This window comes from Lynx canadensis, chromosome B2 (assembly GCF_007474595.2).
Source record: "Lynx canadensis isolate LIC74 chromosome B2, mLynCan4.pri.v2, whole genome shotgun sequence".
Lineage (NCBI taxonomy): Eukaryota > Metazoa > Chordata > Mammalia > Carnivora > Felidae > Lynx > Lynx canadensis.
Genome location: NC_044307.1, coordinates 17,717,572 through 17,741,516, shown reverse-complemented (window position 1 = coordinate 17,741,516; position 23,945 = coordinate 17,717,572). Strand labels below are relative to the sequence as shown.

The window sequence follows — 23,945 nt, the reverse complement described above, 5'->3', positions numbered from 1 at the left end:
TTTTCTGTGAGCTGCTCTTTCTGTTTTTTGTTCCTGTTTTTGTTTCTTTTTCTCTTGTCGTGTGACTCTATATAGTAAAAAAGCTTGTTCTTGTTTTCGGAGCACCCGGGTGGCTCAGTCGGTTAAGCGTCCGACTTTGGCTCAGGTCATGATCTCATGGTTCGTTGGTTCAACCCCGCATCAGGCTCTGTGTTGACAGCTTAGAGCCAGGAGTCTGCTTCAGGTTGTCTCTCTCTCTCTCTCTCTCTCTCTCTCTGCCCCTCCCCTGCTGAAGCTCTCTTTCTCTCAAAAATGAATAAATGTTTAAAAATTTTTGAAAAAAAAGCTTGTTCTTATTTTCATTTGTTACTTCCATAGTTTTATTTCTTAGGTTTCTATTTTTGTTACCCTTAGAATTTACTTTTGTGTGATGTTTCAAATTAGGGATCTTTCTGAATTCTGTTCTCCCAAAAAACACATTACCCTCAATATTGTTTATTCAGGTGATATATCCTTCTCTCATTGCTTTGAAATGCCACCTTTACCTTGTACTGAATTTCCATATTTGAGACTGATTCTGTTTCTAGTATCTTTCATAGATTTACTTATCTCTGTCTCAGTGCCAAATTATATTCATCACTACAGATTTATATATATTTTGATAGTTGGTAGTGCACGTCTGTCTTTGTTCCTCTTCAGATTTTCTTTGACATATTAATATATAATTTTTCCAGATAAATCTGGAATTAGCTTTTTTTAAAAAAGATTTCAGTTTTGAGTAATCTCTACACCCAACATGGGGTTCAAACTCACGACCTCATAATCAAGAGTCGCATGCACTTCTGACTGAGCCAGCCAGGTGCCCCTAGAATTACCTCTTTATTTTTAAAATTTACTTGGGATTTTTGGTATGATTGCACTAAATTATTGGTAAATTTTGGAGGAATTGAAAGCTTTAAAATATTTATTCTTCAACCCAAGAACATTGCTTGTCCCTTCATTTAATTTTTTTCCTTGAAGTTTAATTAGTATATAATATTCTATTAATTTCAGGTGTATATCATAGTGATGTGATATTTTTATACATTATGAAATGATCCTTGTAAGTAGTTATCATCATCTATCACCATACAAAGTTATTACAGTATCATTGACTATATTCCCTAGCTGTACATTACATCCCATGGCTTATTTTGTAATTGGAAGTTTGTACCACTGAATCTCCTAAACTTATTTCACCTGCCCCCCCCCCCCCCCCCCCAGGATCCCACCCCTTCAGTAACTTCCAGTTTGTTTCCTGTATCTCAGTCTGTTTTTATTTTTCTTTAAGATTTTTTTTTTAAGTTTTTTATTTTGAGAAAGAGAGAATGAGTGGGAGGAGGGGCAGAGAGAGAGAGCGGGACAGAGGATTTGAAGTGGGCTCTGTACTGACAGCAAAGAGCCTGATGGCTCAAACTCATGAACCATGAGATCATGACCTGAACTGAAGTTGGATCCTTAACTGACAGCCACTCAGGTGCCCCAGTCTGGTTTGTTTGTTTGTTTTACAATTAATTAATATTTTTGAGAGAGAGTGCATGTGAGTGGGGAAGGGCAGAGGGAGAGTCAGAGAATCCCAAGCAGGCTACACACCCAGTGCAGAGCCCAAAGTGGGGCTCCATCTCACAAACTGTGAGATGATGACCTGAGCTGAAATCAAGAGTCGGGCGCTTAACCAACTGAGCCACGCAGGTGTCCCTGGTCTGTCTGTGTTTTGTTCTTTGTGGTTTTTAGGTTTCGCATACAAGTGAAATAGTGGGGTGTTTGTCTTTCTCTGACTTCCTTTACTTAGCATAATATTCTCGTGGTCCATCCATGTTGCCACAAATGTCAAGCATCTCATTGTTTTTTATGGCTTAGTAATAGTCTATTGTGTATACACACACACACACACACACACACCCCACATCTTCTTTATTAATTTCTCAATAGACACTTAAGTTGCTCCCATTAGCTATTGTAAATAATGCTGCCATGAAAATATGGGTGCATGTATCTCTTTAGATTGGTGTTTTTGTGTCAGTGCCCAGAAGTAGAATTGCAGGATCGTATTGTAGTTCTATTTTTAATTTTTTGAGGAACCTCCGTATTCTTTTTCACAGTGGCTGCAACCAATTTACATTCCCACCAGCAGTGCTCAAGAGTTTCCTTTTCCCCACATCTTCGCCAACACTTGTTATTTTTTTGTTTTTGATACTAGCCATGTGTGTGTGAGATGGTGTGGGATATTTCATTGTGATTTTGATTTGGATTTCCTTGATGATTATTGATGTGGAGCATCTTTTCATGTGTCTGGCAGACATGTATGTATAACTTTGGAAAAATGTCAATGCAAGTTGTGCTCTTTTTTAATCGGGTTATTTGTTGTTTTGATATTAAGCTATGTAAGTTTTTTATATACTTTAGATATTAACACCTTAATCAGATACATGATTTGCAGATATCTTCCATCATTAGGTTGCCATTTCATTTTGTTGGTTTCCTTCGCTGTGCAAAAGCTTTTAAGTTTGATGTAATCCCATTTATTTGTTAGCTTTTGTTGCCCTTGCATAGGAAACTGGTCCAAAAAATATTGCTAACGCTGATGTCAGAGAGCTTACTGCCTAGGTTTTCTTCTAGGAGTTTTGTGGTTTCAAGTATTGTGTTTGTCTTTAATCTGTCTTGAATTTATTTTTGTATATGGTACAAGATAGTAGTCTAGCTTTATCTTTTGCATGTGGCTGTCCAGTTTCCCCAGCACAATTTTTTGAAGAATATGTCCTTTACTCATTGCTTGTTCTTGCCTCCTTTGTCATAGATTGACCATATATGTGTGGGCTTATTTCTGGCTTTCTGTTCCGTTCCATTGATTTATGTGTTTGTTTTGTGCCAGTACCATACTGTTTAGTTTACTATAGCTTTGTAGAATAGTTTGAAATCAGGGAACATGATGCCTTCAGATTTGTTCTTCTCTCTCAAGATTGCTTTGGCTGTTGAGGGTCTTTTGTCGTTTCATGTAAATATTAGGATTCTTTGTTCTAGTTCTGCGAAAATGCATTTAACATTTTGATGGGGATTGCACTGAATCTGTAAGATTGCTTTGGGTAGTAAGGACATTTTAACAATGTAATTCTTCCAACCCATGAGCCCAGTATATTTTTTCACTTATATGTGTCATTTTCAGTTTCTTTCATCAATATCATACAGTTTTCAGAGTACAGGTCTTTCATCTCTTGGGTTTTATTCCTAGGTGCTTTGTTCTTTTTGATGCAGTGGTAAAGAGGGTTGTGTTTTGTTGTTTTAAAATTTTTTTAACATTTATTTTGAGAGAGAGAGAGAGAGAGAGAGAGAGAGAAAGCACAAGTGGGGAAGGGCAGAGAGAGAGCGAGACACAGAATCTGAAGCAGGCTCCAGGCTCTGAGCTGTCAGCACAGACCCTGATGTGGGGCTCGAGCCCACGAACCATGAGAGCATGACCTGAGCCACAGTTGGACACTTAACCACAGGTGCCCCAGGGGTGTCGTTTTTTAAAGCTTCTTTCTGATAACTCATTATTAGCATATAAAAGTACAGTTGATTTTTGTGTGTTAATTTTGGATTCTGCAACTTTACTGAATTCATTTATTTGAATAGTTTTTTCGTGGAGTCTTTAGGGTTTTCTATATATGTTATCATGTCATCTGCAAATAGTGATAACTTTGCTTCTATTTTTCCAACTTGGATGCCTGTATTTCTTTTTCTTATGTAATGGCTGTGACTAGTACTTCAGTACTATGTTGAATAAAAGTGGCAAGAGTGGGCATTCTTGTCTTGTTCCTTATCTTAGAGGAAGCTTTCAGCTTTTTGCCGTTGAACATGGTGTTAGCTGTGGGTTGTCATATATGGACCTTATATGTTGAGATACATTCCTTTTGTACCCACTTTATTGAGAATTTTTATCATGAATGGATGTTGAATTTTGTCACATGGTTTTTCTGATACCTATTGAGATGATCATATGATTTTTATCCTTTGTTTTATTAATGTGGTGTATCATGTTGATTGAAGATGTTGAACCATCCTTGCATTCCTGGCAAAACTCCCACTTGATCATGGTGTGTGATCCTTTGTATTACTGAATTTGGTTTGCTGATATTTTTTGAGGACTTATTTATCTTTGTTCATATGGGCTGTTAGCCTACAAATTTCTTTTTTTGTAATGTTTTTGTCTCATTTAGGTAGTAAGTAATGCTAGCTTCATAAAATGAGTTTGGAAGTGTTCCTTCCTCTTTGGTGTTTTGGGATAATTTGATAAGGATAGTTACTAACTCCTCTTTAAATGTTTGGCAGGATTCATCTGTGAAGCTGTCTGGTCCTGGATTTTTGTTTTGGGTAGCTTTTTTAATTGTTTTGATTTCATTATTTGTAATTGATCTATTCATATTTTCTCTTTATTCATTATCAGTCTTGGAAGGTTATGTGTTTCTGGTAATTCATTTTTTTCTAGGCTTTCCAGTGTGTTGGTGTATAATTGCAGCAGTCTTTTATCATCTTTTGTATTTCTTTAGTGTCAGTTGTAATTTCTCTTCCATTTCTGATTTTATTTAGTTGGTCCCTCTCTCATATTTTCTTGATGAATCTGGCTACAGGTTTATCGATTTTATCTTTTCAGAGAACCAGCTTTTGGTTTCATTGAGCCTTTCTTTTTTGTCTCTATTTCATTTATTTCCATTCTGATCTTTATCATTTCCCTCCTTTTACTAACTCTGGGCTTTATTATTGCTGATTTTGTTGTTCTTTCTCTAGTTCCTTTAGATGTAAAGTTAGTTATTTGAAATGTTTATTGCTCATTGCTATAAACTTTTCTTCTAGAACTGCTTTTACTGTGTCCCATAGATTTTGGAAAGTCTTGTTTCTATTTTCATTTGTCTCAAGATATTTTTTGATTTTCTCTTTGAGTTTTTTGTTGATCTATTGGTTGCTTAGTAGCATATTATTTAGTCTCCATGTGTTGTGTGGGGTTTTTTTTTTTTTTTCAGTTTTACTTTTGTAATTGATTTCTAGTTTCATACTGTTGTACTTGGAAAAAATGCTTGATATGATTTCAGTCTTCTTAAATTTATTGAGACTTATTTTGTGGCCTAATGTGATCCTGGAGAATGTTCACTGTGCACTTGAAAAGGTGTATTCTGCATTTTGGGGATGAAATGCTCTGTATGTATCTAATAAGTCTATCTGGTTTGCTGTGTTGTTTAAGGCCAGTGTTTCCTTACTGATATTTTTGTCTCAATAATTTGTCCATTAAGGTAAGTGGGGTATTAAAGTTTCCTGTTATTACTGTATTATTGTCAGTTTTCCTCTTTATGTCTGTTAATATTTGTTTTATAAATTTAGGTACTCCTGTGTTAGGTATGCAAATATTTGCAAGTGTTTTATCTTCTTCTTGGATTGACCCTTTTATCATTTTGTAATTTCTTTCTTTGTCTTTTGTTTCAGTATTTCTTTTAGAAGTCAGGGGGTTTTTTTGTTGTTTTTTTTAATGCTTATTTATTTTGAGAGAGAGTGTGCACGTGCACACACAAGCAAGGAAGGGGCAGAGAGAGAGAGGGAGAGAGAGAATCCCAACCAGGCTCCAAGCCATTAGTGCAGAGCCCGACACGGGGCTCAATCAATCTCACAAACCATGAGATCATGACCTGAGCTGAAATCAAGAGTTGGACACTGACTGAGCCACCCAGGCACCCCTAGAAGTCAGTTTTGTCTGATGAGTATTGCTACTCTAGCTTTTTGTTTCCATTTGCGTGGAAAATGTTTTCCATCTCTCCACTTTCAGTCTGTGTGTGTCTTTATTTTTTTTTTTTTTAATTTTTTTTTTTAACGTTTATTTATTTTTGAGACAGAGACAGAGCATGAACGGGGGAGGGGCAGAGAGAGAGGGAGACACAGAATCGGAAACAGGCTCCAGGCTCCGAGCCGTCAGCCCAGAGCCCGACGCGGGGCTCGAACTCCCGGACCGCGAGATCGTGACCTGGCTGAAGTCGGACGCTTAACCGACTGCGCCACCCAGGCGCCCCCTGTGTGTGTCTTTAGATCTGAAATGAGTCTCTTGTAGGCAGCATATAGGTGGGTTTTGTTTTTTACCCATTCAGCCACCCTGTGTCTTTTGATTGCAGCATTTAGGCCATTTATATTTAAAGAAATTATTGATAGATGTGGACTTACTGCCATTTTGTTCATTGTTTTCTGGTTGTTAATTTCGTTTTTTTAATGTCTTCATATATTCCTTTAGTTCCTTGTATTTCTATTAAGATTATTGTTGGATACTGTAGAGTTTTGATGAATGGTAACTTTTTTAAACTAGGTAGCAATCTGAACAAAATGAATTGACACTACTATAAATGCCTCTGCTGATCCACTCAAGCATTACCTGCGTTAGGTTTTATTAGCTACCATTTATCTAGTCCTATGGCTTTATGTTAAAGTTAGAAATACTATGGGATGCCTGGGTGGCTCAGTCGGTTAAGTGTCCCAACTTCGGCTCAGGTCATGATCTCACAGTTTGTGAGTTCGAGCCCCACGTCGGGGTCTGTGCTGACAGCTCAGAGCCTGGAGCCTGCTTTGGATTCTGTGTCTCCCTCTGTCTCTCTGCCCCTCCGCTGCTTGCACTCTCTCTCTCTTTCTCTCTCTCTTTCTCTCTCTGTCTCTTTCTGTCTCTCTCTCTCAGAAAAAATAAACATTAAAATTTTTTTTTTTTTTAAGTTAGAAATAACATACTTGGAGTTACTGACAAGATCAACATTGTTCTGGAGACATTAGATAAAGCAGTAAAACTATGTGAAGTAAATGAGGTCTAAATTAATAGTGGAAAAAGAAATTAAACATTTTAAATGGTTAATATATGTCTATCTAGAAAATCCAAGAGAAACAATTCAAAACATAATAAATTAATGAGAAAGTTCTATAAAGCAGCAAGAAAGAAGATAAACACTAAAATCCAGCAACTGTCTCTTAACAGTCATACTCTGCTCTCTCCCATACAATTGCTAATACTGAAGTCTAAGCCTCACCATCTTTTAATCTTCTAGTAGAACTCTTTGTTTTCATGATTTGGCCCAACAATTCTTTCTCTTCTGCCAGGAGGCAGAAGTATATTTCAAGTATATTTAGATTCCTAGACTTAAAACCATTTGGTTCTCTCTCAACATTTAGATTTCTTCTTTAGTCTCACGAATGTCCTTTTCTTTTTCTTAACACCCATAATAATTTGCCAATATACAGTTTTATGCCTGCTTATTTAATGTGATCAGGACAAATGACCCTTTTGTCACCATCGTATATGCTACACTTTAGTACGTAATGGGCACTTAGTAAATATTTGCTGAAAATATAGACTGATCCGATCTTCTTTTTAAAAATGGACTTGATTTTTTAGGACCATTTTGAGAAGATAGTACAGAGTTCCCATATACCCCACCCCCATCCAGTTTTCCTTGTTATGTTAGCATGATACATTTGTTACAACTAATGAGTCAATGTTGGTACATTAATTAAAGTCCATATTTTGTTCAGATTTTCTAAGTTTTTAAACTAATATTGCTTGTCTATTACAGAATCTCACCTAGGACCGCATGTTACATTTAGTTATCATGTCTTCTTCTGCTCCTGTGGCCTATGATTGTTTCAGATTTGTCTTGTTTTTGATGACTGTGATAGTTTTGATCAAGTGTTTTATAGAATGCTCTTTTGTTAGAATTTGTCTAGCGTCTTCCTTACGGTTAGACTGGAGTTCTAAAATTTTAGGAGGAAGGCCACAGAGGTCAAGTGCCATTTTCATCACATCCAATTAAGGTCACATATATGGATATAGTATTATTGTTGATTTTGACTTTGATCATCTGGCTTGAGGTAGTATTGTCAGGCTTCTCCACTGTGAAGTTACTCCTTTTTCCCCCCTTCCCCTACTGTACTCTTTGAAAGGAAGTCACTATACATACTCTGTACTTAAGGATTGGGAGTTGTACTCTACCTCCTTGAGGGCAGAGTATCTACATAAATGACTTTGAATTCTGCTGTTTGGGAGATTTGTCTCTTCTCCCCTACTTAATTATTCACTTGTTTATATCAGTATGGACTCAAGGATATGTATTTCCCACTTTGGGTTATAATACAGTATTTCTTTATCAATTTTCTTTCTCAAATTGTTGCAGTTTTGGCCGTCGGGAGCTCTTTCATTTGGCTCCTGTGTCCCTTTGACATAGCCCGTCAACATAGGCTTCTTTTGCTTGCTTGCTTTTGCTTTTGTTTTTTTAGAACTTTGTTCCTTTCTAGCACTGTAAGATCCTCCAGTATCATCTTGTGTATTTCATGCTCAGCACTAGAATCAACCATTTCTCCAGACTGGACAATGGTATCAGAAATCAAGATCTGGAGCTAGATATGCTTGTTGCTACTGGGGTGAAATCTTTTATTTGATTATAATTATATCTTTAATCTTTTTTAATTTTTCATTTGTTATTTTTTCTAATTTCTTAAGCTAAATGCTCAAATTCAGCATATTTTCAGTGTTCCTAGTTTTATTTTGTTTTTTTTTTTTTTTTCATAAATGGATCCATTGTATACTTTTTTTCTCTGAGATCTGTTTTGGCTGAATTTTGCAAGTTTTAGAGGCATGTTGTTCATTTCTAAAGAGTGTTTTTTACTTTTCCTTTTTGAATCATTGTTTAGAACGATATTTTTAATACATTTTTAAGTGGATAAAATTTGGAGACATATACCCTTTTATTATTATAGTCTAGTTTTATTAAAATGTGGGAAAAATGTGGCTTATGTATTTCTTTATTTGGGAGATTGTAATTTTCGTTGTGATCTAATATAAGGTCAACTTTTTGTGAATGCTATATATATTCGAGAAGTGCATGAATTTTTTCCTTATTGGTTGAAGTATCTCTATATGGTATGTGTATCAGATAAACTTTGTTTACTGTATTATCCAAATACTTATTTACTTATTTTAGGCTTCTAGATCTGTTGAGAAATAAGCCTCTTACTCTGATTCGGTTGTTTTTTGTTTTTGTTTTTGTTTTGAGAGTGCACACATGCATGTGTGAGTGGGGGAGGGGCAGAGGGAGAGCGAGAGCTAGAAGTTTAAGCAGGCTCCATGCCCAGCACAAGCCCAGTGCAGGACTGATCTCACAATCGTGAGATCATGACCTGAGCGCAAGTCAAGAGTCAGACTCTAGACTGACTGAGCCACCCAGGCGTGCTACTCTGATTGTTTTTATATCCGTTTCTTCTTGTATTTATGATAAATCTTGCTTTGTATATTTATCTTGTTTTAAGTTTTATTTGGAAAAATTTCAAATCTACAGAAAAGTTTCATTAATATTCATAATTACTCACATAACCTCTACCTAATTTTAATTCACTTGTTAACATTAGGTACATTCTCACTCTATCTGTATCTATACATGTGCCTATATTTTATATATATAAACCATTCAGTTGTCTCAGCATTGAGTTTCTTTGTTTAGTCTCTATAGTGTCCTTTTATATATGTAATATAAAATATAAGCATAGATATAGTAATCCTCAACCAGATATTAGCAAATTGAATCCAACCGTGTATAAAAGGAATTACATATTATGACCAAGTGGAATTTATTCCAGATATACAGAGCTGATTCAGCATTCGAAAAGCAATTAACGTAATCCATCACATCAACAAGCTACAGAGCAAAAATCATATATATGACCAATGATGATAGCAATAGATGCAGGAAAAGCATTTGACAAAGTCTAAAACTCATTCCTGATAAGACTCAGCAAACTAGGAGTAGAAAACTTCCTCGGTTTGATAAACAACATCTGCTAACATCGTACTTAATGGGAAGAAACTAGATGTTTTCCCACTAAGATCAGGAACAAGACAGGGATGTTCACTCTTGCCTCACCTATTCAACATTTTACTGGAAGTCCTTGTAGTACAATAAGACAAGAAAAGAAAATAAAAGATAAACTGGGAAGAAAGAAAGAAAACTTTGTTTGCAGATCACACGATTGTCTATGTAGAAAATCTCAAAGAATTAACAAAGAAACTCTTGGACTTAATAAATGGTAATAAAAGGTATTAGGTACAAAGTTAATACACAGAGTCATTTGCCTTCTTATATATGAGTAATGAACAATTTAAATTTGAAATTAAAATACAATACCATTTATATTAACGCTAAAGAAGAAATGCTTAGGAATAAATCTAACAAATATTTATAAGATCTATATTAGGAAAACTACAAAACACTGATGAAAGATGTCAAGATGACAATAAATAGAGATGGTCCATGCACTACAAGAAGAGAATATTTTCAAGGTGTCAGTTCTTTCCAACTTGGTCTAGATCCAGTCCAATACAACCAAAATCCCAGTAAATTATTCTATGGGATGTTGGCACCTGACTCTGGTTTATATGGAGAGGTAAGAGACCCAAAGTAGCCAACATAAAATTGAAGGAGAAGAACAAAGTTGGAGGACTGATGTTAACCTGACTTAAAACTTCTGTAAAGCTATAGTAATCAAGACACTGTGGTATAGGTGGAAGAATAGATACAGATCAATCGGACAGAATAGAAAGCCCAGAAATAAAGTCAGCTGATCTTTGATGAACTAGCAAAGGCAGTTCAGTGGCAAAAGGATGGTTTCTTCCAAGAAATGGTGCTGGAACAACTGGAGATAAACATGCAAAAAATGGAAAGAAAATTTAGACATAGACCTAACAAATGTGAAATAGGTCACAGATATAAATGTAAAATATAAAACTATAAAACTCCCAAAGCTAACAAGAGAAAATCATAGGTGACCTAGGGTTTGGTGATTTATTACATACAACACCAGAATTATAATCCATGAAAGAAAAAAATGACAAGTTGCATTTCATTAAAATTAAAAATTTCTGCAGTACACAAGACACTGTTAAGAGAATGAAAAGCCAATGACTGGGAGGAAATATTTGCAAAAGACATAATCTGATAAAAGTCTGTTATCCAGAATATACAAAGAACTCTTAAAACTCAGCAGTAAGAAGGGGCACCTGCGTGGCTCAGTTGGTTAGGCACCCAGCTCTTGGTTTCAGCTCAGGTCATCATCTCGCGGTTTCATGAGTTCAAGCCCCACATCAGGCTCTGTGCTGGCAGTGATGAGCCTGCTTGGGATTCTCTCCCTCCATCTCTCTCTGCCTCTCTCTCTCTCTCTCTCTCTCTCTCTCTCAATAACAAAACAGAAAATAAATAATCCAGTGTTTAAATGTGTAGAAGATCTGAATAATACTTCATAAAAGGAGACACACAGCTGGAAAATAAGCATATGAAAAGATAGCCCACATCCTATGTTGTCAGGGAACTGCAAATTAAAATGACATACTGCTGCACACAAATAAGAATGGCCCAGATCTAGAACAGACAACCTGCCAACACCAAGTGGTGGTGAGTATGTGGAGCAGTAGGAACTCTCATTCACTGCTGCTGGGAATGCAAAATGGTGCAGCCACCTTGGAAGTAGCCTGCTGCTTTTTTACAAAACGAAATATATTCCTACCAGATAATCCAGTAATTATGCCTCTTGAATTTATGCAGATGAGGTGAGAACTGATGCCCACACAAAAGTATGCAATGAATGTTTCTGGCAGCTTTATTCATAATTGCTCATCCTTGAAAACAAGATGATCTTCAGTGGGTGAATGGATAAACTGTGATGCATATATACAATGAAATATTAGCTAGCAGTAAACAGACATGAGATAAGCTAAGAACAGACATGGAGGAAACTTAAATTTTGAAAGAAGGCAGTCGGAAAAGGCCACATACCGTATGATCCCAACTACATGACAATTCTGGAAAAGGAGCACAGTGGAGACCATAAAAAGAGTGGTGTTTGCCAGAGTTTGGCGGGGCGAAGAGGCAGTGGAGAAGGATGACTAGGTGGAACGTGGGATTTTTTATGGCAGTGAAACTAATCTCTATGATACTGTCACGGTCGATATATGCCATTATGTATTTTGTCAAAACCCAGAGAATAGACAACACAAAGTGTGAAACCCTAGTATAAACGAAGGACTTAATGTACTCATACTGGCTCATCAGTTACAGCAAATGTCCCCCACTAATGCAAAGTGTTAATAGGGAAAATTGGGGAGGGGCCCTTAAGGAGGGGTATATGGAAACTCTGTACTTCCCAATGAATTTTTCCATAAACCTAAAACCGCTAGAAAAACAAAAGTCTATAATTAAAAGAACAAATAGGCCTCAGAGTAGAAGTATAAAAAGAACAAATAGGCCTCAGAAGTAGAATGTATTAATTTTAATGTCTATCAAGAAGTGTAAAATCTTCCAGCAACACAAAATAATTTTTTTAGCTTTGAGACACTAATTAAAACTGTACAAATAGATATAGCCATTACCATCATCATAAATTACTCTTCAGATTTTAACAGTTTTCAACAAGGTGAGCTGAATCTTCTATACAAAAATACCGTATTACTATTATTTTATGATGTCTTTGGATAATGTCCACAAGATGATGCCAATTACATTAGCATTTGTTACAAAGTCAAAAAACACATAAAAATTACAGTTGATAACAGTATTATTCTTTAAAAAGAATATACAGTATTAACGTTCAGTCCATAAAATGGCAAATTTAAATATAGTCCCAAGTTCAAGATGTCTCTTTTAAGTACCAGTTTAGAAACAGAACTAAGAAAAAAAAAATTGTACTAAGTGAATCACTGCTATAGCAACTGAATTGCATTTGCTCTTGAGAGTAAATATCAAGGTCGGAGCCAGGTCAGCGATCTGCAGCGCAGCAAGAGTTTGCTTTGGGCGAAAGCTGGCGCACCTCATCTTTGTGTCTGGTAGGAACATGGAAACAAGGTATTTTGAAAGTGTGATGAGCAAACATCACAGTTTCAAGAACTCTCTTAATGATGTAAAGATGAGAACCTTGGTTGATCTGGGAGTCATTAAGCCATTGAGGTTGATAGTCACCACGAATTCACAGGAGTTGTGTTGGTCAAAGTCAAACAATAGACTCTTTCTCCACTAACATCGGGTGTCATAATTTTGAAATCTTTATGTTAAAGATAAATTTATTCCGAAGAAAGATGCCCTGCTCAAGAATTACCACTGCTTCCGTAATTTCAGAGTAGAAAACCAGATGATAAATCAGCATTCTCTGCCATTGCCAAACTGGTAAGATAGAGCCTTAGCCAAATACGAGCTCTGATTGACAGACCACCGAGGTTGCCATTAAAAAAAAAAAAAAAAAAAACCCAAAACCAAGCAAAACAAAAACACCTCTGAGGCCAATCAAAATATTAATTAATTTAGGCAAATAACAGATGAAAACGAAAACATTCTAAACACTTACTTTCTGGAGGCTTTTTAAAAAAAGTGTCTTATACTTAGTAACTATTAATTGGTAGATCAAACACTTGATACTTTGGCAAATAGTTTATTCAATACTTTGTAAAGTCCTACCCGTACGCGTGTCAGCGCTGTGGGCAATTGATGCTAAGAAATTGGATTTCATTTCTAGGAAAGAAAGAAAATAGTAGGAGATGATTTTTGCTCTGCAGAGTACCCACTACTATGTATTGCTTCCAGAACTCAGTAGAAATAGACATCTGTACACATTTCCCAGGGTCGGGGACTTGCATGGACTCTGTGGAGAATGCTCTGGGGCTTTGCACCATTCTCCTACCGGTGGCCGCCATATTTGGCCACCCAGTCTGTCCTTCCGTGCACTGAGGGAACCGGCTGCACACGGTTCACAATGTTAAGATTCTTGGCCGTAGGATTGTAAGTAGGTCCTGAAAACTGCCCCCGACCGGGTTTTGTGTTCCAGGTGTATTCTGGAAGAAATCAGAATTGGAAGTTAGAACTTTATTCATTGGATTGTCAAATTGAAAATAAGGCAGTTTAAATCTTTTCATTTCATGGGGGAGTTTTGAATTTATCTTTAAAAGATTAGTTCAGTGGTCTCTAAGGGTTTGTTTTTTTTTTTTTAATAGTAAAATGAAAAACTCTAGTGTGGTGTGATGTTCATAGAGAATTCTCAGTAGCTCAAGAGCCAGTATTTCTGGTTTACAGTTCTGACTACTGCTGCTGCTTTTGTGGGTTCACTCAAATGCCTATCACACTTAGGTTGGCAACATGAATTAGGATGACCAAGAAAATTCTTGGTTCAGGTTGAACAGGCAATAACCCACAGTGTTATTAGTGACTTTGTAAAATCACACAGTGGTTACATCTGAATAATACTCGAGCGTAATACCCACTACGGAAACTTTATTTGTAATTGTGAATCCTATAAAGCTCGGGCTTCATGGAGCTCCACAGATGGGATCCCATAGTAGATTTCTTTTAACCATGAAAATGTGGTTTTTTTTTTTTTTTCAACATTTATTTATTTTTGGGACAGAGAGAGACAGAGCATGAACGGGGGAGGGGCAGAGAGAGAGGGAGACACAGAATCGGAAACAGGCTCCAGGCTCTGAGCCATCAGCCCAGAGCCCGACGCGGGGCTCGAACTCACGGACCGCGAGATCGTGACCTGGCTGAAGTCGGACGCTTAACCGACTGCGCCACCCAGGCGCCCCGAAAATGTGGTTTTTAGAAGCAAGAAACTTCCTTTTTTTAATTGGGAAAATGAAGGGCGATAACAGAATTCCTTTAAAAGGTGAGCCAGTCGTAAGATCCCAAACCGTTCATCGTAGGGTCTGCTTTATTCATAAATTTGGCTGATTAAATATTTGTGAAATTTTGATTTGTTAAATATTTGTTATCTGAACAGCTTACAAGCTAAAATTGCTTAAACATCTCAAATGACAGAGCAGTAAATCATTTTGCAGAGAACTTTAATGACCGGACTCTTCTCCAGTCCTTCCTTCGTCTGCCCTCACTTCATATTTACGGCTGAGCATCATAGATGTTCTATCTGAAGAGGGATGTTTGATCCTTCAATTTGGGATTTAAGTATCGTTTCACACTGTGTGGTGGCTGACACTCTTGGATTAAACTAAGTGTCAATTTTGAGACGAGTCTGACCATTTTGCACACTGAACACTACCCATACTCTATTCACTTGCATGGTTTCCCGGTTTTGTTTTTGTTTTTGTTTTTTTTTTTTCTTAAACTTTCTCTGTAAAACTGGGAGTGGAGGGGAAATTATGGGAGCACGTGGGTCCAGTGTGCTGCTGACCTCAGCTTAATGGGAATAAAGCATTAAGTGAGGAACTGCCCTGGGGATAGTCACCTGGTCCTATCATCCTGCCCTGACCAGGTTTAAAATTCTCCAGGTTCAAGGCGATAGAAAGCGACCTGACAAGGTGGGTTAATAGCCAGTTAACCCTGAACTGTGAAGGAAGAACTGGTTAAACAGTTAACCAGGTTTTCCAGGAACAGCCCTTTTGTTCTATCCCACGGGAGTGTGGACACACACCAGTCTGTTAAACTTGTGAAGGCTGCAGACCTAATGGGCCTGTGGGTGGAGGAGAGAGCAGGTGAGAGGGAGGGAGTGGAGCGAGGAGGAGAGAGAGGCAGAGAGTCCCCTGGTGAGTGATTTCAGAGACGGGAGAGGGGACAGGAGAGGGGACGAAGTCTTCAGCTAACAGTTGGGCGAGCCTCTGGTGTTGCAACATGAGGGATTTGGGGAGTAACAGAACTTTTTTCCCAGCTCATGACCTAGCTACGTCAGGTCCTGAATGCATTTGAGGGAAACCATGTCCAGGAAAACATTTTTAAAACTGCTGAAGAGGGAATCATTTTGCCAAGATTTCCTTTCTGAGAAATAATAATTTCAGGACTCAAGCACCCTTGGTGAAGAACTCAGCAGCTGCCACAGGAGCTGAGATCTGGGGGCAGGGCAAGAAACACTTTTGTGTCAGCCGGACCTTGCCCCGCACCTCCTTAGAGTGGGGCAGGCAGCCCTCACGCTTGCTGTGCCCTCTTTTTAAAAACAGCACGTGTCCTATCAAGGGCATTTAACTTCCTGCAGAAAATATTTGCCAAAGGAAAGATGTTTGCCTGTGATCCGTGCCCTGATTATGTAACCTTTAGCAAGAAGTAAAACCCGTGTAAAATGAAGACCGTAATAATAGTACCTTCTGGAGTAGAGTTAATGAACATAGCTCACTTAGAACAGGGCCCCCCCTGCCCTTGCAAAGGGCGGCCGGCCGTGTAGGGAAGAAGTCACTCCTCATAGTCCTTATTACCACAAGGCAGGGATTCGGGGAGGAGGTGTGTTGGGAAGTTTGGGGTGAGAGATTACAAGGGGAAGCTGGAAGAAATTAATTCGATTTTTCTTCTCTAATCCTGGGGGCGAGGCTGGGGAAGAGCAGAGAGGAAGGCTATGAGAGAAGGGGAAATAGTCGAGGAAATACGGTAATGACCTGCTTTTATTCTTTTGTGGGAAACTCTCACACCAGTGGGAGTACTGAAAGACACATCTCTTACAGAACAGTGTTTTCCTAAGGATTGGCATTGACCACTTGAGGATGATTAATATTTACTTCTTTTTTTACCTTTCCTCCTATCACCATCTGTAGGAACATCTGATGAGCAGAGGAAATGAAGAGATGAAAAGTTATGAGAAAGCATTTACTTAAAAGAAAACAGGAACATGCATGCTAATCTGACAGAATGCTTAATATACAAAGGCCTTCAATATCTTACAAAAACCGTTTTCTAAAATGCCCACTTTCACTTTCTAAGAGCAGACACTTAGATAACAAACCAGTTTGAAACATTTTGATTTTCTCCTCTTCTAAAAATTGCTACTAAGCCATGGCTGCTGACTCATTGTCAGGCTGGCTTAAAATACCTGAGGCTTCAAAAAAAAAAAAAAAAAATCACTTGCTGTGTATAATGTGTTTACTTACATATTTTGTTTCAGCAGAGAGATAATGAATCAATGCTTTTCACAGATAAAGTAACTAAGTACTGTTTGAGCAGTGCTACTGTGGTACGAAATCATAAATTACAGAAGTCCCGTGTTTCTCGCAGTTTTAGCTCCAGCAGTGTGAACTTGAGAGGTTGGACTTCAGAGAACTTTAGAGTGTGAATTCTAACCAGGAGTTTGAAGTTCGGAGGGAATTTATACAACTCCCTATCTTCCCGAACTTCTGACTGTCTGCCTTAATGTTTATTTTAAGTGCCTTCCTGAGGACTTCTATTTTAGAGTTGTTTTGAGAGCCTTCATAGTCAGACCTGGTCAAGCTCAAGTACAGAATCACCACCACGCCACCGCAGGGCACACAGCCTACTTGGTCATAACCGGAGGGCGGGGGAATAAGCCAAGCCTCCACCATCTACTACCGGTGCAAAGCCAGAGCCAGGGTGGGAAAGTTCTGCCACGGCTCCCTTCACTCTGCACAGGAACTGCCTGTAGAGTGATACAGGAACAGCATGTCCGTGTTTATGAAGCCCCCACCCTGTGCCAGGTACCGACCGGGCGGGCAGCTCTGAAAAATGCACCTTCTTTACATCCCGTTGGGTCACACAGCATGTTCTCGAATTTCACAAACCGGCTCCTCTCCCAGCTCCACCACTTAGGAGCTGGGTGACCCTCGGTCAATTACTTGATGTCACTTTCCTCCTCTGTAAAAGGTCTACCTCATCCAGTCTTGTGCAGGTTCAATGGCATAATCCGTATGCCTTGCCAGTCACCACTTTGTTAAAGGCAGCTCTTACAAGAGACTCGCAGACCGCACCTTCAGAAGAAGGGGCATTTTGCCAGAAATCATTAGAACTGTGTTAACAAGGTGAGTGAGACTAATTTAAAAGTCTCCGCTTGGGCAAAGTGTATAAACTTAGAAAAAGCTCCTTTCTGGTCAGAAATCTTAAAAACTCTAAAGTTCTTACCTGTAGTTGTTGCACCAAGAGGTGCTAAGTGTATCCTCTGGCCAGCTGACCCCACTTCTTTTTTGAGAAAGGAAGGAATGTATCCTGACTGATTGTAAGTAGCATAACTTCCAAGACTTCCTAGTGATGTATCATAAAGTTTCATAGTCAGAAGGTGAAAATTTTAAAGCACCCGAGAGTAACTTGAATACTACATGCCTACTAATTCTAGATTCTATTTTTTGAGGACTGACTCTATTTTAAGCACTGTACTATGGCTTTAGAGACCATCCTATTCAGTCCGTATAACAACCCTTTGGGAGGTATATTTTACCCACACCTTGTGGCTCTCAGAACTTGCTTAAGTTATCACGGTAAGTGACCAGGTTAGAATGTGAACCCAAGGCTGTTTGCCCTGAACACACCAGGTTTTTTTTTATGACTCCACTCTCACCCTGAGAGTATGTCTCCTGCCAGGAAGCCCCCATCCCTGCACTGCTTTCTGTGCTTTGTCTTCGTTCTGCAAAATCACTACCATGACCGCACCTACTCTCATAGGGTTGTTGTAGGGATTGAATGAGATGTAGGCAAAGCACTTAGCATAGAATCCGGTGTTCAATACATGTCAGCTGTCATCATCATCATCCTCATAGCTATTAGTGAATGATCAACCTGGGGGCAGTAGAGTGAGGGGCTGAAGGAGGGAAATGTAGAGGCAGAAGACAGGAGGTCATTGCTATAGCTGAAATGAGTAAGTATGAGGACCTGAATTCAGGGAGTCACAGAGGCAATGCAGAAGAGAACGGAGTGGGTATATGGGGTAGGAGGGGGAGGGAAAGAGGAATATAAACCCCTAAGTTTGTATCTTAGGTGACTAACAACAGCAGTACAGGAGAATCAGGTTTGTTGGAAAGACATGATGGCCATGGGATATTTGAGTTGTAGTGTTGAGCAGGCCTGGAGATTTGGAATTATCAAGCTATGGCAATTATGGGCTATGGGCTTGGAGGAGCCAGCTCAGAGGGACTGTGGATGTGCAAAGATCCAGAATGGAACCCCAGGGAGCATCAGCATTGAGGGAAACGACAGAAAAGGACCCTGTGGAGAAGAGGGAGTAGGGAGGGCAGGTGATGGGAGGAGCAGGATCTGAATAGCCAAGAGGATACAATGTGCAGAGAGAGGAGGGAGGCCAGAGAGGCAGAGGTCTGATGGATTTGCACCACCCTTGGGATCTGGCCACTAGGATAATGTCAGGACCTGGCAGGAGCTGTTTCAGTGGCCTGAAGCCATCTGAGGACAAAGGACAGTGAGCTGAAGAGCAAACTGGAAATAAGGGAAGAAATGGATGTAATTTCTCCTTCGAGAGCCTAGCCGTGCAGGAGAGGAGACAGGTGTGTCAGCAAGGAGGTGAAACGGGGCTCAGATCATGGTGGTGGTTTCAAGAACTGCTTGCTTGGCAGCTATGACTGAAGTATTTTTCACAGTGTTACTTGTTCGCAAGTGTGGACTCTGAACTTCTCGTCCCTGAGTCTGTCACAGCGCTGTGCATAGTAGGCTCCCAGTAAGTGTCTGCTCTTGAACCAACAAACGTCAAACAGCAGCGTTGTCGCAGAAATGGGATTTTACACAGTGAGCACGTTATCAGCTTATACAGTTTTAACACTACTGAATATGAGCATGATCGCCTCCCTCGAGTGCCCATTCAGAATCAGCAGTCAGCCCTCTACTTTGAAAGATTTTTGAAAGAAAGTTCGAGGCAGTGATCACGTTCAGCAGCAGCTTCAGAACATTGCTCTTGGTCTCATCCTTCTCACCAGAGCAGACACTTACTAAATGCTTACTGTGACAAAAATCCTAGGTATGGTTATATAATAATACATTGGTAAATATTATTTCCTCCATTTTGTAGGTGGGGAAACCGATGTAGGGAGCCTAAGGAACTCGTCCACAGTCACAAGGCCTACTGAGTGATAGTATGGGGATATGTCCGATTCTAAAAGTCGTGTGCCGAATAGTTAATAGGCTGCATCTTACTATTACAAGAAGAAGTTGCTACGGAAAAATGCACAGAAAAGGAAATTTTCTTAAATTACTTTGGCTACGTAGTTTCGAAGTGCCTTGTGAGCTGCAGATCTTTAGGCTGGAGTCAATAGCACTGTTGACACCAGCGACCTTGAACCCCTAGGAAATCTACCGCCTCTATTAACCTGGTTAGCTTTTAATGTTAAATGATTGTTAACACTTCAAAAATGAGTTTCAGAACTTAAAAAGAAGTTTTGCAAGAATACCGATTACGAAATAAGGAAATCTTTTAATTCTTTTCAGCAGATTTGCTTCACTTATATAAATTGTCATAATTAGTTTAAGAAGATGAGCATAGAACTTCCTGAGAGCATGTTAGTCTTAGAATTCCAACTACTGAAGAATGGTGTTTCTGATGATGTGGAATGCTTCTCTTTCTCCTAGTCCTCGTCTGACTTCTCAAGGTGACCTTGGCCTTCATAGTGGCCTTGTATGACAGGATTCAGAGCAAATGTGGAAAAGAAAAGTGGACAAGGAATTCAAAGAACAAGTTGTACTCATCTAGAATGCCCAGAAATTACCTTGTGGGTCCTCTAATTTTTCAGGAAAACTTTCATTACATGATAGTTTTTCGATTGGTTTAATTATGCTTTCCTCTGAAGAGAAGGCAGGTAGAAAGAAAGAATGAATAATAAGAATGTTTTAGGAAAAGCAGAGAAAAAAATGGATTGATTAGATGATTAATGACAAGATCAGGAAGAACCCTTAGCATGAGAAAGCATTCTCATGTGTGGTCTCAGCTTTCATCTGATGCCAGCCAAGTATAGATTCCCCCGAGACTCAAAGTTGTATTTAACCATAACTCATTTGTATTGGTTCGGTGGATATTATTTTATTTTTTTTTTTTTAATTTTTTTTTTCAACGTTTTTATTTATTTTTGGGACAGACAGAGACAGAGCATGAACGGGGGAGGGGCAGAGAGAGAGGGAGACACAGAATCAGAAACAGGCTCCAGGCTCCGAGCCATCAGCCCAGAGCCTGACGCGGGGCTCGAACTCACGGACCGTGAGATCGTGACCTGGCTGAAGTCGGACGCTTAACCGACTGCGCCACCCAGGCGCCCCGGTGGATATTATTTTAAAATACTGGCAAAAATAAGTGAATTACAGTGCTGCAGTGTTTGACACTTAAAATGTCCACAGTGTTAAGATGAACGTCACATCAGAATATCCCAGTAGATGGGGCGCCTGGGTGGCTCAGTCGGCTGAGTGTCCGACTTCAGCTCAGGCCATGATCTCATGGTCCGTGAGTTCGAGCCCCGCGTCGGGCTCTGTGCTGACAGCTGGGAGCCTGGAGCCTGCTTCGGATTCTGTGTCTCCCTCTCTGCTCCTCCCCTGCTCATGCTCTGTCTCTCTCTGTCTCAAAAATAAATAAAAGCATGGGGTGCCTGGGTGGCTCAGTCGGTTGAGCGTCCGACTTCAGCTCAGGTCATGATCTCACAGCTCGTGAGTTCGAGCCCCGCGTTGGGCTCTGTGCCGACAGCTCAGAGCCTGGAGCCTGCTTTGGATTCTGTGTCTTCCTCTCTCTCTGCCCCTAACCCACTCACATTGTGTCTCTGTCTCTCTCAAAAATAAATAAACATTGGGGCGCCTGGGTGGCGCAGTCGGTTAAGCGTCCGACTTCAGCCAGGTCACGATCTCGCGGTCCGTGAGTTCGAGCCCCGCGTCAGGCTCTGGGCTGATGGCTCGGAGCCTGGAGCCTGTTTCCGATTCTGTGTCTCCCTCTCTCTCTGCCCCTCCCCCGTTCATGCTCTGTCTCTCTCTGTCCCAAAAATAAATAAAATAAAAAAAAAATAAATAAACATTAAAAAAAAATAATAAATAAAAACATTTAAAAAAATTAAAAAAAAATATCCCAGTAGATTACCATAGTGATCCTCAGGTGGTTTTTGGGTCCAATACCAGAAAACTATCTATCTATTTTTTAAAAAGAATGCTTTACTTCTTTACACATTTTAAAATGATATGTAAGATCCTTCAGCATAAGTTTTATAGTTCCAAAAGTTGTCCTTTGTGGCATATTATAATTATAGACATTTAAAAATAAAACTATTCCATCTCTCCTTTAACCGTAACAATGGAATCTAAATACCATGGTGATTTAAGGAAATTTTTTTTTTTTATTTTTTTTTTTCAACGTTTTTTATTTATTTTTGGGACAGAGCGAGACAGAGCATGAACGGGGGAGGGGCAGAGAGAGAGGGAGACACAGAATCGGAAACAGGCTCCAGGCTCTGAGCCATCAGCCCAGAGCCCGACGCGGGGCTCGAACCCACGGACCGTGAGATCATGACCTGGCTGAAGTCGGACGCTTAACCGACTGCGCCACCCAGGCGCCCCAAGGAAATTTTTTTTTAATGTCTGTTTATTTTTGAGAGAGAGAGAGCATGTGCAAGTGGGGGAGGGGCAGAGAGCGAGGAAGACACAGAATCTGAAGCAGGCTCCCGGCTCTGAGCTGTCAGCATGGAGCCCAGTGTAGGGCTTCAACTCATGGATGGTGAGATCATGACCTGAGCCCAAGTCAGATGCTTCACCAGCTGAACCTCCCAGGTGCCCCAATACCGTGGTGATTTTATGCCCACCAATATCGACTTACAAAATACATGAACATATTCCTTTTTAACAGCTGGAAATTTCATATTAATCCCATTTCTCTCTAAAATTTTATTTTCATTCATGTCAAAGCCCAGATTTTATCCAAATATAATTTTAGGTTAAGAAAAACAAATATAAGTTTAGGCTTAAAAGTCTTTAAATTGACCACTCAAAAGTATGTATAAACTGAAACCTTTAAAATTTTTTTTATAACCATAAGTATGTTAAAATACTTTTTTCCTGGATTAGGTTAGTTATAATTATGACAATTCATTGTATGTAGTTAATCAAAAAAGCTGAGTAGTATAAATTTTGATTACTGAACATTAAAAGGCATTATTTTGGGGGGAAATTCATCTCATTGAGAAAGACGGCAGCTTATTCAAGCTGTCTACGTGTCCACAAATGAATGTTGCTTATTGCTAAAATCAGGTTTCAGGACCAATTCTGTTCCTTTTTTCTTATTCCTTTTTGGAAATGTAAGCACTGAGAAACCTTGTTTAACATAAACAGATAGTTGGGAATGAAAGGTGTTTTATTACAGCTTTGTCACCACATTCTGTGAATTCTATTCAGAGTTCTAGACCAAAACTCATACAGTGATTTTAAAAATGAGTTTTGACTATCTGTCAGCTAATAATTCAATTAGGCTCTTCAATTTTGTGAAGGTTACCACAAAATTTGGAAACCACTTGACTTCAACAGGACTTGTTCCCCAGTTATCACAATTACTCCCTCAACATTGTTCCCAACTTACGAAACTGTCTCTTGGATTGGCACCCCAGGTATAGGTGATATTTTTACACTTTGGGGAAAAAGGAAACAACCATAGTAAACAGGCAATTTGTCTTTTGTTTTGTAAAGTAGGAGAATAGAGACACAGCTCAGGGAGATCCATTTTAGGAAAGAATCCACATGGAAGTTGAGATCTGGCACATGACTGCCTTAAAACCACCTGTGCTCAAGTACCAGTTCAAAAACCCCCAAGGTTATCTCAGTTGGAAGAAGGCAGCTGCAATATAGTTAGAAGTCAAAATCTGCAGAAGGAAAACAATGTAAATTTATACTTTAAGTGTGTTTTTACTTTACCTGCGTTACTCCTTTTGAAAGCAAGTTCTGCCCCCATGGGTCCCAATGACTTAGGAAATAACTGATTACTCCAAGTATATGGGTTTATATCCTTTCCACTGGCTACCAAGGACACATTCTTGGGATTTACACCTTAGAAGAACAAAATCAAAGTAGTCATTTGAAAAGTTAGGGTGTGATCATTAACTTGACAGATAAATACATAATACATTCAAATGAAGACTAGAAATAAGTTGGAGGCGAATGGAAATAAATTTATGTTACAGTGTAGCAGTTCCTTCAATAATGTGGAATCCTCACAGTGTGTTTTGCAAA

General features: G+C 39.0%; 1 protein-coding gene across 5 annotated transcripts in view; it reads right to left on the bottom strand.

Moving 5' to 3' along the window:
* Positions 1-13,409: 13,409 nt before the first annotated feature.
* Positions 13,410-23,945, bottom strand: part of MAK (male germ cell associated kinase) — a 57,958-nt gene continuing 47,422 nt past the window's right edge. For 2 of the 5 annotated variants that reach the window (XM_030314854.1, XM_032593113.1), the window contains exons 12-14: positions 23,631-23,762; positions 17,886-18,005; positions 13,410-13,876 (exon numbers count right to left, since the gene is read on the bottom strand). In XM_030314854.1, the coding sequence (XP_030170714.1) occupies positions 13,722-13,876; positions 17,886-18,005; positions 23,631-23,762 (407 nt within the window). In that variant the 3' untranslated portion in view covers positions 13,410-13,721. Of the gene's footprint in view, positions 13,877-17,885; positions 18,006-20,467; positions 20,543-23,630; positions 23,763-23,945 lie in introns of all 5 variants that reach the window. The other 3 variants (XM_032593114.1, XM_030314858.1, XM_030314860.1) reach the window with 3 other exon arrangements.